Genomic DNA, 14,290 nt, shown 5'->3' with positions numbered 1-14,290 from the left:
AATAACTAAAAGCTCCTGCTTCCTGGGCCGCTGGCCTTGTGCAACACATTGTCGGGGACATCGTCATATGACGGGACCCAGTCAGAGACTTGGACAGGGACATGGGCTGCCTGGCCTGAAGAAGAAGAGCCGGCTGGAGAGTTGAATAGCTGGCCAGATGTGTGGTCTTCATGATCCGTGATGAATTCAAATGTCTTTATTGAATTATTGCAGATATTGTTTTTGCCATTTTTAGGGCTCAAGCACCAACCATGTTGAAGTGTTCATCATATCTTTCTTCTTCTAGGGCCTAAATCTGCTCGAAAACTCAAAGCGTGAAAATGTACATCTAATAAGCATTTCACTTTCTGATTGTAAGCTTCGTATATCTAGGTGTCCACCTAATATACAATTTTGTTTTAAGTTTGGATTCCCAATTAATTATAGAATTTCTTCTGTAAATAATTATGCTGCCGCCGATCGGCCACCTGCTATAAATACATTTTTATGATGAATTTAAGAAGGCATTATGTCTGTGTGATTTTAAGACAGAAGTTATTGTTATGGGTGATAATTATTTAAATTGGGAAGACAAATCTATAAGGAAGAAGCTTAAGCAAATCACGGATGGTTTTAATTTAAATATAAATGATATAATATAATGATATAATTGTCATTTAATATGATAATGGGGTTGCCTGACCATAATATGGTGCTTATATCTAGAAAATTAACTAACAAGCGATTTACTACACATGCCAGTAATAAGGAATATTCAGTATCCCAAAAAATAAGCAAGACAATTTAAGTAAGTGGTAATATAAATACGAATTGGGAAGATGTATTGTCTAATTCAGATCAATATTTATATTCTATTAACTCACAGTTCCGTTTCTCATCCAGTGGTGGCGGTGATGAACCAAAAGTTGTTTTCACAAGATAAGAAGAAACTAAAAGTTTGCCTTCATCTTCAGATAAGAGACACCGTTTCCAGACTACCGCAATTCCATCATCATTATTGGTAAGTTCATGATGTCCTTCTCATAATAACTGCATGATGTTGTGATGTATGCATCTCTGCATTAGATGAGATTATAGCCTTATATGATTATAGCCTTATATAACATATAGTTCTTATTTTTGTATTATTGTTATTTATATTTAGCATAAATGTATCTAGTGTAGGCCTATATATATATAAAAACCCTCATTGGTCCATTACTGAAAAGGTCTTTATGAGTTTTTATTTTTGAATAATGAATTCAAATTAATGTAATATTTTTTTTTACATGGATTGCAGCAATTATCTATTTGTCGGAACCTATAGAAACTTGTTTGGTTGTCTATTAAATATCAAGAAAATAATCCAGAATTGTGCAGCTCTAAAATGCATATGAAGAGTTCAGATATAAAAGCCGCTAAAAGCCACTTTGTTCAAAAATGAGATAAAGATATTGAGTGAATATAGTATATACGTTCATCACATTCTTTCACTTTAAACCCACTAAATCCCAGCCTCAGAAGCACCGGTACTTGGGTAAAAAACAATACGTAGGAGCCTGACAAAAATGCTTATTTTGAAGAAAACCATCAGATGGCTTTAGCATCTAAAGTCTTCAGATGTATTGTTTAGTCATGTTAAAATGCTGTTATAAATTTGATAGCATACTTATCAATTTCCTTGTAAATGCAAGCTGGCCGAGAGAGCCAGCCCACATGCTCTTCTGATTGGCTGTGTTTTTTTGTTGATTGACACAGTCTCGTTTCTGGTTGAGTCTGCTATGGACAGATAATCTTATCACATCACGTCAGGTTAGGACACGGCTGTTTAAATGTGCTTTTCAAAGCTGCAGTTCCTGCCAAAGCCCGACTTGAGCCGCAGAGCAAACGCGCTGCGTCATGAGCGGTTTATTGCCCCTGTTGTGTCTCAATGCCAGGCTTTGGCAAACTAGGGGTTGACAATACAGCATCATATCCATATATCACGCTATAAACGTGTGACAATTTGCTTCACAATTTAATGTTAGTTTTACCCAAGACTTTACTGTATTTATAAGGTAATTTCCAAAACTGTAAATTCTGTCATCATGTCTGGGGTATTGTATTATTTTTAGTAGACTGTTGTGAGAGTCTCTGACATTTATCTTGGCAGCTTATATGTGGAGATTGTTACCAGTGTAGTGATTTTTACTTTTGTCCACTCAAGGACACTAAGTAAGGTACTGATTGGTACTCACGTCACCGCTGACGTTGTGAATTTGGATCACACGTCACTTAAGGTGTGGTTATGAGTACATCAGATGACCACCTTCCCCCCTGTTAGTTTGGGACACTAGTCAAGGCCTTTTACCTTGGCTGTATGAGAACACTCCGCACAGGAGGCTGCCCAGTCATTTATAATGAATGTAAAGGGGGGGAGAGTTGGTCAGCTGATTTATCTGAAAGATTGGTGAGATTTCTAACTTGTAGAGCCTTTTCTGCTTTATCAGCACAAGGAAGACACAATTGTAATAAAATAGATTTTATTAACAAAAGATAAACAGACAAATTAACACAACTACTAAATGAATACAATGAATGATAAAGGAATAAAGTGCGTAAAATGCGTAAAATACATGTGAGTAAGTTAAGTGTGGCTATAGAAGAGATACGTTATCTTATGGAAAGATAAACTGTTGTTTCTCTGAAATTAAGGTGAAGAACCTTATTATGCATTAAACAAATAAACGAAAGATGATTTGTTATTAACTAGCATCAGTTATATTACCTCTAATGTAAATTAGAAAATCATATACTGATAATATACAACAATGCCAAGGTCTCTAGAAAGAGGTTTCGTTAAGTTTTTTCACTGTTATTTACAGCAGGCAGCCATGGCATTAAAGACCATTGAAGTGGCCGCTCTAGGAAGACCTCTGTATCCTGGTATGCTGTATGACTGCCGTGAGGACACCTTCATTCCAGGTGCTGTACTGTACCTACTAACTAATGCAGAAAATAACAAGAACAGAGCTAAAACATCCATTTCCCTCAATAGCTTTCCATTCAAGTTAGGCTGTACCCACTGCTCTCCGGTCGACCAACAACATACCTGTCTGAATTACCTCATTCAGCAAATATGGACAAAATAATTACTGAAAATATGAATGACAATATACACAGTTGTTTTATAAATCAGATAATTCACCATAGGAGAAGAGAAATAAAAAAAAAAATGGAAGGGGTGGCTTATCGAATATATCATCGTTAAAGTTCCAAAAGTCTCAAGGTAGGTACCCAAGTGTCTTTACATTTTTTTTTGTGAGCAAAGCTCCCCAAAATGTAACCATCATTTAACCATCTCAGGAAACCAAAATATCTTTCACACTCACATTCACAAAATAATCATGTCTTAGCAAAAATCAACACCACTCTTTCTTTAAAGTGCAGTAATAATATCCCAAAGATAAATATCTAATCAACCAATCACATGGCAGTTGCTTCAATGCATTTAGGGGTGTGGTCAAGACAATCTGAATCAGAATTTGGCGTAAACAGAATGAGAACATGGATCCATCATGCCTTGTTACCACTGTGCAGGCTGGTGGTGGTGGTGTAATGGTGTTAGAGTTTAGATTCTCTGCCCGAGCCCGAGCCCGAGCCCGAACCTGACCCGAACCGACCCGCGGGCCGGGTCGGGCTGAGATTTCCCTGCACTATCCTCGGGTCGGGTAGGGCCGGGCCCGTGATCAAGCGTTTGTTTTTTTTAATTATTAGCCTACTTTACTAGTCTAATTGGGTGGGCAGAAAGCTATGCCATAATCAGAAATTATATATATATATATATATATTTAGCAAAGTAAGAACTAATACAACAACTAAGAAACAAATGTGTAGGCTACAAAGTTGCACAAGTCAGGATTAGTGTAAAGATGTGTGTTAAACTCACAGCTGGAGCAGTGATGGAGCGCAGCATTATAAACAGAAACGCTCGGGGTCAAGAGCTGCTCGCGTCAACACTGCACTTTGCTTAATTAAATATCTTCGAATCGTTTCGTTTAAAAGTGGTCATTTCAAGCTTTCTATACGCATATTTCTCATGTCTGTGAGGCAAGTATAGCCTGCTGAGTTTGGGTTTATTTATGAGACGCGCTCCAGTTCATGAGATGAAATGAAAGCAATCACTCCCACGACTTCACCTCGCGATTATAGTCTGCTATTTGCTTTTTATTTATTAAATGCAGGCAATTGGCCTAAGAAACCTTTTTTAAAATTAAGATACAATTTAAACAAAACGAAATAAATGCTTTCTACAAAACAAAACTAAATATTAAACTAAATATAACCACCAAAATAATTTCTGTCCCACTCGCATCTTTTCACTCATCGTAATCAGATGAAATATGTAAAAATAATATTATAATATTTAAACATAAATATGAAGGAAAAAACACATTGTTTAATGGCAACAACAAAGTAAGCTACAGATAAATGTCTGAGCTGGATTGAGCAAACATCAGTTTACCGGTGAGCGGATCATGAGCCTCACCAGTCCGCTTCGCTGCGCTTTGCTCATTACAGGCTCGTTCTCGTCAAAACGCCCACGTATTGAACAATGGTCGGGTTTAAATCGGGCTCGGGCTCATAATTACAGCTAATGTGTCGGGCCGGGCCGGGCTCGTACACAACGTGCACTGGCTCGGGTAGGGTCGGGCTTGATTTTTTGAGCCCGATCTAACCTCTAAATGGTGTGGGGGATGTTTTCTTGGCACACTTTAGGCCCCTTAGTGCCAATTGGGCATTGTTTAAATGCCACGGCCTACCTGAGCATTGTTTCTGACCATGTCCATCCTTTCATGACCACCATGAACCCATCCTCTGATGGCTACTTCCAGCAGGATAATGCACCATGTCACAAAGCTCAAATCTTGAACATGACAATGGGTTGACTGTACTAAAATGGCCGCCACAGTCACCAGATCTCAACCCAATAGAGCATCTTTGGGATGTGGTGGAACGGGAGCTTCGTGCCCTGGATGTGCATCCCACAAATCTCCATCAACTGCAAGATGCTCTCCTATCATTATGGGCCAACATTTCTAAAGAATGCTTTCAGCAAGGAACAAGTCTCAGTTGATCAATGCCACGCAGAATTAAGGCAGTTCTGAGGGAGAAAGGGTCAAACACAGTATTAGTGTGTGCTCCTAATAATCCTTTAGGGGAGTGTGTGTGTGTGTGTGTATATATATATATATATATATATATATATATATATATATATATATATATATATATATATATATATATATATATATATATATATATATATATACAGTCCCTGACAAAAGTCTTGTCGCTTATCTATTTTCTAGAAATACCTGATATTAACCTGACTTTTAATTAATTAATTGGTGTTAGAAATAGCTCATATGAAAAGCTAAAACCCTCCCAAATGATGTTTAATGCACTGAAATAAATAATGTTCACAGAAAAAATATTTATAATTTAATCAAGACAGAAAGGTCACATTTTGGCAAGACAAAAGTTTTGTCGCCTATACAGAAATTGAACAAATTTACTGCAAATACAAAAATATGTCAGCAAATTAAGTTGTGGTGCTGTGAGATCCAAATGTAATATCTTGTATGACTTCCATGAGCTTGAAAGACTGCATCCATGCGGTTTGGCAAGGATTCATACAATTTATTGATGAAGTCATCAGGAATAGCTAAGAAAGCAGTCCTGCATGCCTCCCAGAGTTCATCAATATTCTTTGGTTTCGTCTTCCATGCGTCCTCTTTCATCCTACCCCACATATGCTCAATGATGTTCATGTCTGGTGACTGGGCTGGCCAATCCTGGAGCATCTTGATCTTCTTCGCCTTGAGGAACTTTGATGTGGAGATGGAAGTATGTGATGGAGCACCGTCCTGCTGCAGAATTTGGCCTCTTTTATGGTTGGGAATATAAGAGGTAGCTAAGATTTCTTGGTATTTTAGACTATTGATGTTGCCTTCCACCCTGCAGATCTCTCGCACACCCCCATACTGGATGTAACCCCAGACCATGATTTTTCCGCCACCAAACTTCACTGTTTTCTGGGTGAATCTCGGATCCATTCTGGCTCCAGTAGGTCTCCTGCAATATTTGCGGCGACTGTGGTGTAATTCAACTGAAGATTCATCTGAAAAATCCACCTTCTGCCACTTTTCCAGCGTCCATCCTTTTAGCAGGCTGTGGGCCTTGGCAAATGCCACACGGTTTTTCAATTGTCTTTTGTTTAGTGCTGGCTTCTGGGCACTGATTCGACCATGGAGGCCATTTCGAGACAGAATCCGACAAACTGTTCTGGTTGACACAGGGACTTCAGGTGACCAGGTCTCGTGGAGCTCTGCTGCAGTGGAAAATGGGCTGGCCTTGGATTTTCGAGCCAACAAACGGTCCTCTCGAGCTGTCTTGCGGGATCTGCCTGAACTGAGCTTGTCAAAAACGTCTCCAGTCTCTTCAAATCTTTTTTTTATCCTCTGTACTTGACGCTGAGACACATTGAAGGTGTCTGCCACATCAGCAGTGGATCTGGTCTTCAGCCTCTTGATTATCAAAACTTTAGTCTCAGGGTGAATCTTAGGCATGTTTGCAGAGGTCTAGTTGCAGTTGATGTGAAGGTCTAGTGTACTGGGGTTCTTTTTATACACACTTGAGACCTAATTGATCCATTATTAGTCACAGGTGAAGCTCATATGACAAGGTGACAAAACTTATGTCTTTGCAAAAATTGACTCAATGGGCTTTCCCAAGCTATGAATATTAGAATACGTATCACAAAAGCTGGTGGGATTAAAATGAGCCATTTCTTGTAAAAAAAATCTTGATTAGAAATATATTTCAGCTGCACTTTAGGTCAATTTGTACACAAGCGACAAGACTTTTGTCAGGAACTGTATATATATATATATATATATATATATATATATACCATGGTCTGTTTTAATACTCGATTCTGATTGGCTCGAAGGTGTGCAGTAAAACCGTTTAATGCACAGGTAGTTCCAGTCAGTTTGATTACAGTTCGAAATTAATCTGCCACTATAAACACTGGTAACCATAGTAACACAGTTACGCTTGCAAACAGTGAGAGTGGCAGCTTATCTATGGCAACATTAAGTGACATGAGACATGACGTGACACACAGAAGCCAATGGCACATATGTCACTGCGCAGATATGTATACGTAAACATATCTATGACTATGCGCGTATTGGCACATCCGTGGCACATATGGTCTTCATTGTCATGTCACTTACATTATCGCGTCGGGCGGTTCTTCATCTCTACGCCGTGCATTAAAATCCTTTAATGCATGGCTAGCCGTGGATTATCCCTCTATATATATATATATATATATATATATATGGTTGAGGAGATTCCCCCCTTCTATGTAAAGCGCTTTGAGTGCCTAGAAAAGCGCTATATAAATGTAATGAATGAATTAATATATATATATATATACACACACAGTCGTGGTCAAAATTGTTGGTACCCCCTGGTAAATATGATTAAATATGGCTGTAAAAAATACATTTGCATTGTTTATCCTTTTGATCTATCCTTTTGATTTTGAACAAATTCATAAAAATCTAACCTTTCATTAAAGTAAAATAATTGAAAATGGGGGGGGGGGGTTGTGGCAAGGGGGGCGTGGTTCAGCGAGGTCTGCAGCGGGAGAGAGAGCCGCGGGACGAGCGGTAAGTGAGTGGGTTGGACGCAGATTAATAACACCTGTCTCTTGTTCTAGTAATGAGCGCGGAGAGGGTATAAAACATCGGTGGAACCAGAGACCAGAGAGAGAGAGAGTTCGGACGGTTGATGCCAAACACCCACAGAGACTGAGTTACCGGAAGCCGGAAGTGCCGACCCGGAAGTGATCGTGTGTTTATATGAATCCACACCGCAGTGTGTGTTATTGAAAGTTTTGAGTTAATAAACAAGCATCAACCGTCTAGCCGACCCCCGTGTCCTCTTCCTTCCTCATACTATCGAACTTTGCTACACTGGTGCCGAAACCCGGGAAGGAAGTAGGACAGCGCCGCCGCCATGACAACGCCCTCCGCCTCGCCATTTGCGGATGTCATCAACTCCCTCGCGGTCCTCCACCAAGAACACCACCAGGCGTTGCTGGACCTTCGGACCGAACAGGAGCGCCGCTTCGAGGCGATCGTCCAAGGCCAGCAAGAGGACCGCGAGCGGTTCCGGAGCAGGATGGACCGGGAGGTTCGCGCCGAGGCCGCCAGGCGGGCCAGCGCACCGGTTCACGTGCCCCTCCAGAAGATGGGGCCGGAAGACGACCCGGAGGCCTTCGTGGATCTATTCCAGAAGGCCGCGGAGGCCTGCGGGTGGCCCCGGGCACAGTGGCCGGTACACCTCATCCCCCTACTATCCGGAGAAGCCTAGGCGGCCGCGCAACAACTACCGGTCGCGAACCTCCTGGACTACGACGACCTGAAGAGGGCCATCCTTCAGCGGGTCGGCCGGACCCCGGAACAACACCGACAGCGTTTCCGTTCCCTGGAGTGGGGTGAGTCCGGTCGACCCTTCGCATTGGCCCAACAGCTCCGGGACGAGTGCCGCAGATTCTTCTGGCCGGCGGCAACGACGTGGACCATGTTGTCGATCTGGTGGTGCTGGAGCAACTTATCACTCGGCTCCCCAGGAAGACCGCCGAGTGGGTCCAGTGCCACCGGCCCACGTCGCTGGAGACGGCCATCAACTTGGCGGAGGACCACCTGGTGGCGTGCCCGGGGGTCGGCGAACCCCCATTAACTTCTCTCTCTCTCTCTCCCCCCTCTCTCTCTCTCTCTCTCCCTGTCCCTCTCCCCAGGTCCCGCCCTCCAGGCCCTCCTCGCGTCCCCCCCAGAGGCCGGGGTGGGATGGGCCTTGGACCGTCTGGGAGTTCGCGGGCCCCGCCCAGGGGGGCGGGGCCACTGGGGGCTGGTAGTGACAATGGCTCTGGTTCCGCCCCCTTTCCGCGCTCATCCTCCAACCCACTCCCCGCCGCAGGGGTGGCGGGTAAGCCTGGGCTGGCCTGCTGGCGGTGCGGTGATCCGGATCATTTTGTGGACCGATGTCCGAGGATGGACATCGGGACAATGATCCGGATCCCGGACGTCCAGCGGACCACCCCCGATCAAGCAGGAGAGTACCAAATTCCTGTAAGTATCAAGGGGGGTACATATCAGGCCTTGGTGGATTCAGGATGTAACCAAACCTCGATCCATCAAAGCCTGATGCAGCCTGGGGCATTGGATACAAGCCGCATGGTTAAGGTGCGGTGTGTGCACGGGGATGTGGTGGAATATCCGGTTGTCCCGGTCACGATACAGTTTCGGGGGAAAAAGCATAGTATAGAGGTGGCGGTTAGTCCACACCTCCGGCATCCGCTAATTCTGGGGACAAATTGGCCCGCCTTTTCGGCGTTATTGGGGTCGTTATGCGCGGATGCCGCTTGGGAGAAGAAGGCGAGGAGGGGGGCGGCGCGAGTGCAGCTTGGGGAGACTGAGACGGGACCCTTGGGGACAGCTTCAGCGGAACCAAGCGGGATCGAGAGACTGATTCTCTCGGACCGCGATGACTTTCCGCTGGAGCAGTCACAAGATGAGACCCTCAAAAATGCCTTCCAACAGGTCCGATCGATTGACGGTCAGTCTCTCCAACCTGCCTTGCCGGTCTCGTATCCATATTTTGCCATAATCAAGGATCGGTTGTATCGAGTGACCCAAGACACTCAGACAAAGGTAGATACAACCCAGCTGTTAGTACCAAAGAGCCGCCGGGAAATGCTTTTCCAGGCGGCTCATTCTAACCCAATGGCGGGCCACCTGGGACAGGCGGCCACGCTGAATCGTTTAATGACCCGATTTTTTTGGCCAGGCATTCATGACAATGTGCGCAGGTGGTGCGCGTCTTGTCCTGAATGTCAGTTGGTGAATCCACTGGCCACCCCAAAAGCGCCATTGCGCCCCCTTCCATTAATGCAGGTCCCCTTCGAGAGAATTGCGATGGACCTCATCGGGCCATTAGAGCGATCCGCACGCGGGCATCGTTTTGCGCTAGTTATCGTGGACTACGCAACACGATATCCGGAAGCAGTGGCTCTCCGCAGCATCTCGGCGAAGAGTGTTACGGACGCCCTGTTTCGTTTAATCTCCCGGGTGGGGATTCCGAAGGAAATCCTCACTGATCAAGGCACGGCGTTTATGTCACGCACGTTAAGCGAATTGTACGGATTATTGGGCATTAAATCCATTCGAACCAGCGTCTATCACCCACAAACAGACGGCTTGGTCGAACGATTTAATTGCACTCTTAAATCCATGATCCGTAAATTCGTACAGGAAGACGCCAAAAATTGTGATCGGTGGTTAGAACCCCTCTTATTTGCTGTGCGAGAGGTCCCGCAAGCCTCCACGGGGTTTTCCCCCTTCGAGCTTCTCTACGGTCGGCAGCCACGGGGGGTGCTGGACGTCCTACGAGAAACTTGGGAGGAGGGGCCTTCTTTGGCCAAAAACGAAATTCAGTACGTCATGGACTTGCGAACAAAACTCCACACCTTGGGGCGGCTATCTAGGGAGAATTTGTTGCAAGCCCAGGACCGCCAGAGCCGGTCATATAACAGGGTTACTAAATTACGCAAATTCACACCGGGAGAGAAAGTGCTCGTTCTACTCCCGACGTCGAGCTCAAAATTAATGTCAAAGTGGCAGGGGCCGTTTGAGGTCGCACGACAGATAGGAGAGCTCGATTATGAAGTGATACGATCCGATAGGAACGGGGCACGTCAAATATACCACCTCAACCTGCTAAAAAAATGGAATGAGGTGGAATCAGTGTTGTTGGCAACGGTGATCGGGGGAGAGGATGATCTCGGGCCAGAGGCGAGCATTAAAGCGCAATCAGTCGCGCTGGCCCCTGGGGGAGATCACCTCTCACCGTTACAACTCACTGATTTATCGAAATTGCAGGCGGAGTTCGCTGACGTGTTCTCGCCCCTACCGGGACGTACCGACTTGATTCAGCACCATATCGAGACCGAGCCGGGCGTGGTAGTTCGCAGCCGGCCGTATCGCTTGCCTGAACACAAAAAAAAAGTAGTTCAGGAAGGATTAGGCGCAATGCTCGACATGGGAGTAATCGAGGAGTCCAACAGTGACTGGGCGAGCCCGATAGTTTTGGTCCCCAAAACAGACGGTTCGGTCAGGTTCTGTGTGGACTACCGCAAGGTGAACGCTGTGTCGAAATTCGACGCGTATCCAATGCCGCAGGTTGACGAGTTGCTTGATCGGTTAGGCACGGCTCGATTTTATTCGACACTGGACTTAACAAAGGGCTATTGGCAGATCCCCTTGTCTCCATTGTCCAAAGAAAAAACAGCTTTCACCACGCCGTTTGGATTACACCAATTTATCACGCTTCCTTTCGGCTTGTTCGGGGCGCCCGCAACCTTCCAGCGACTCATGGATAGGATTTTGCGTCCCCATGCTGCATATGCTGCTGCGTACCTGGATGACATAGTGATTTATAGTCACGATTGGCAGCGGCATATGCAACATGTGAGGGCGGTCCTGAGGTCGCTGAGGGGAGCGGGGCTCACGGCCAATCCAAAGAAGTGTGCGATTGGGCGGGTGGAAGTAAGGTATCTGGGCTTCCACTTGGGTCATGGGCAGGTGCGTCCCCAAATTGATAAGACTGCCGCAATTGTAACCTGTCCGAGGCCCAAGACCAAAAAGGAGGTAAGACAGTTCTTGGGGCTGGCGGGATATTATAGACGGTTTATACCAAATTATTCGGACCTCACCAGCCCTTTGACTGATCTTACTAGAAAGGGGCTACCAGATACGGTCCAGTGGACGGAGCTGTGTCAACAGGCTTTTACCCAAGTGAAGGCTGCTCTATGTGGCGGGCCGCTTTTACACTCCCCTGACTTTTCTCTCCCTTTCTTGTTGCAGACTGACGCGTCGGACAGGGGGCTGGGCGCAGTCCTGGCCCAGGAGGTGGAGGGGGGAGAGCGGCCGGTGCTGTACATTAGCCGTAAGCTCTCCAAGAGGGAAGCTAAGTACAGCACCATAGAGAAGGAGTGTTTGGCCATCAGATGGGCCGTTCTCACTCTCCGCTATTACCTCCTGGGGCGGGAGTTCACTCTCTGTTCGGACCACGCTCCTCTCCAATGGCTCCACCGCATGAAGGATACCAACGCGCGGATCACCCGTTGGTATCTAGCTCTTCAGCCGTTTAAGTTCAAGGTGGTCCACAGGCCGGGTGCTCAGATGGCTGTGGCCGATTTCCTCTCCAGAAATGGGGGGGGGGCTGCAGGCCGGACGGCTCCCCGGCCTGAGTCGGGCGGTGGGGGTATGTGGCAAGGGGGGCGTGGTTCAGCGAGGTCTGCAGCGGGAGAGAGAGCCGCGGGACGAGCGGTAAGTGAGTGGGTTGGACGCAGATTAATAACACCTGTCTCTTGTTCTAGTAATGAGCGCGGAGAGGGTATAAAACCTCGGCGGAACCAGAGACCAGAGAGAGAGAGAGTTCGGACGGTTGATGCCAAACACCCACAGAGACTGAGTTACCGGAAGCCGGAAGTGCCGACCCGGAAGTGATCGTGTGTTTATATGAATCCACACCGCAGTGTGTGTTATTGAAAGTTTTGAGTTAATAAACAAGCATCAACCGTCTAGCCGACCCCCGTGTCCTCTTCCTTCCTCATACTATCGAACTTTGCTACAGGGGTAAATCACATTATGAAATAAATGCTTTTTTCCAAAACACGCTGGCCACAATTGTTGGTACCCTTTTATTAAATACTTTTTGCAACCTCCTTTTCCCAAGATAACAGCTCTGAGTCTTCTTCTATAATGCCTGATGAGTTTGGAGAACACCTGAATAGAGATCAGAGACCTTTCCTCCATTCTGAACCTCTCCAGATCCTTCAGATTCCCAGCTCCATGCTGGTGCTTCTTCTCTTCAGTTCAGCCACACATCTTCTATAGGGTTCAGGTCAGGAAACTGGGATGGTCATGGCAGAAGCTTCATTTTGTGCTCAGTGACACATTTGTGTGTTGATATTGATGTTTGTTTTGGATCGTTGTCCTGATGAGAGATCCAACCATGGCCCATTATAAGATTTCTAGCAGAATCCATCAGGTTTTGATTTTTTATCTTTTGGTATTTGCTAGAATCCATGATACCATGTATCTGAACAAGATGTCCAAGACCTCCAGCAAAACAATAGGCCCATAACATTAAAGATCCAGTGGTATTTTTAGCCGTGGGCATGGGGTACTTGTACCTGTCAGTAGCCCTTGGTGTGGTCGAGGGTCGAGATAAAACGGACCCTTCCGAGGCGATCCAGTAGCTTGTTGACCCGTGGCATCGGGTAGCCGTCAAACTCAGAGACTTCATTTAGGAGGCGGAAGTCGTTACAGAAGCGGAAGGTGCCATTGGGCTTTGGAACCATGACAATAGGGCTGGACCACGGGCTGTGTGATGGTTCGATGACCCCTAACGTCAACATGTCCTGTACCTCTTCTTCGATGGCATGTCGCCGAGCCTCCGGGACCTGATAGGGCCGCTGCCGGACGACGACTCCAGGTAGTGTGCGGATGTCATATTCAAGAACAGAAAACTGACTGACCAGGTGTTGCAGCTCAGACTTTTGGGCAGCCAAGAGCTAAGGGTCCATGTCGACAACCACGGGAGGTGAAATGGCGAAGGCCGATAGTTATGGCCCAATCCTGACCCAGCGCTTCAGGAGGTTTACATGATACAACTGGTCCTCTTTTCTTCTTCCTGGCTGCCGCACACGGCCAACCTTCTCTATAATGGTGTATGGCCCATGCCAGATGGCAAAAACATTGCAGGCGGCTGTGGGGACCAGGACCATAATGTGATCCTCTCGCTGGAACTCCCGTGGTTGGGCTGCCCGGTTGTAATGCCGCTGCTGGGACTGCTGGGTCTTGGCGAGGTGTTCCCGCCCAACAGGCATGACCCGGTCGATCTGCTCTCGCATCTCCTGGACTGCCGGTTGTTGCTCCCAGGCGTCTCTGGTGACATCAAGGAGGCCACGGGGCTGTCAGCCAAAGAGGAGTTCAAATGGGGTGAAGCCAATGGACGCTTGAGGGACCTCCCGGATATCGAAAAGTAACATTTTGACCCGGTCCCACGGCTCCTCGGCAGCCAGTCCACACATTTCTTTGGGGCTTTGACTGGACCACTCGACCAGCCCATCGGTCTAGGGGTGGTACACTGTAGTGCTGAGCTGTTGGACCTTTAGGAGCTTGCAAAC

The 14,290-nt window shown here is 46.2% G+C and overlaps 1 protein-coding gene across 1 annotated transcript in view; it reads left to right on the top strand.

Annotated features, from left to right (window-relative positions):
• The first annotated feature begins 960 nt into the window (after positions 1 to 960).
• LOC137049866 (neoverrucotoxin subunit beta-like) overlaps positions 961 to 14,290 on the top strand; it is a 35,447-nt gene continuing 22,117 nt past the window's right edge. Inside the window, exons 1-2 of the mRNA XM_067428606.1 lie at positions 961 to 1,000; positions 2,844 to 2,943. Of these exons, the coding sequence (XP_067284707.1) occupies positions 2,853 to 2,943 (91 nt within the window). The 5' untranslated portion in view covers positions 961 to 1,000; positions 2,844 to 2,852. The remainder of the gene's footprint in view (positions 1,001 to 2,843; positions 2,944 to 14,290) is intronic.

This window comes from Pseudorasbora parva, chromosome 20, assembly GCF_024679245.1.
Source record: "Pseudorasbora parva isolate DD20220531a chromosome 20, ASM2467924v1, whole genome shotgun sequence".
Lineage (NCBI taxonomy): Eukaryota > Metazoa > Chordata > Actinopteri > Cypriniformes > Gobionidae > Pseudorasbora > Pseudorasbora parva.
The sequence above is the reverse complement of the archived record's forward strand: the minus strand, read 5'-3'. Positions and strand labels throughout refer to the sequence as shown.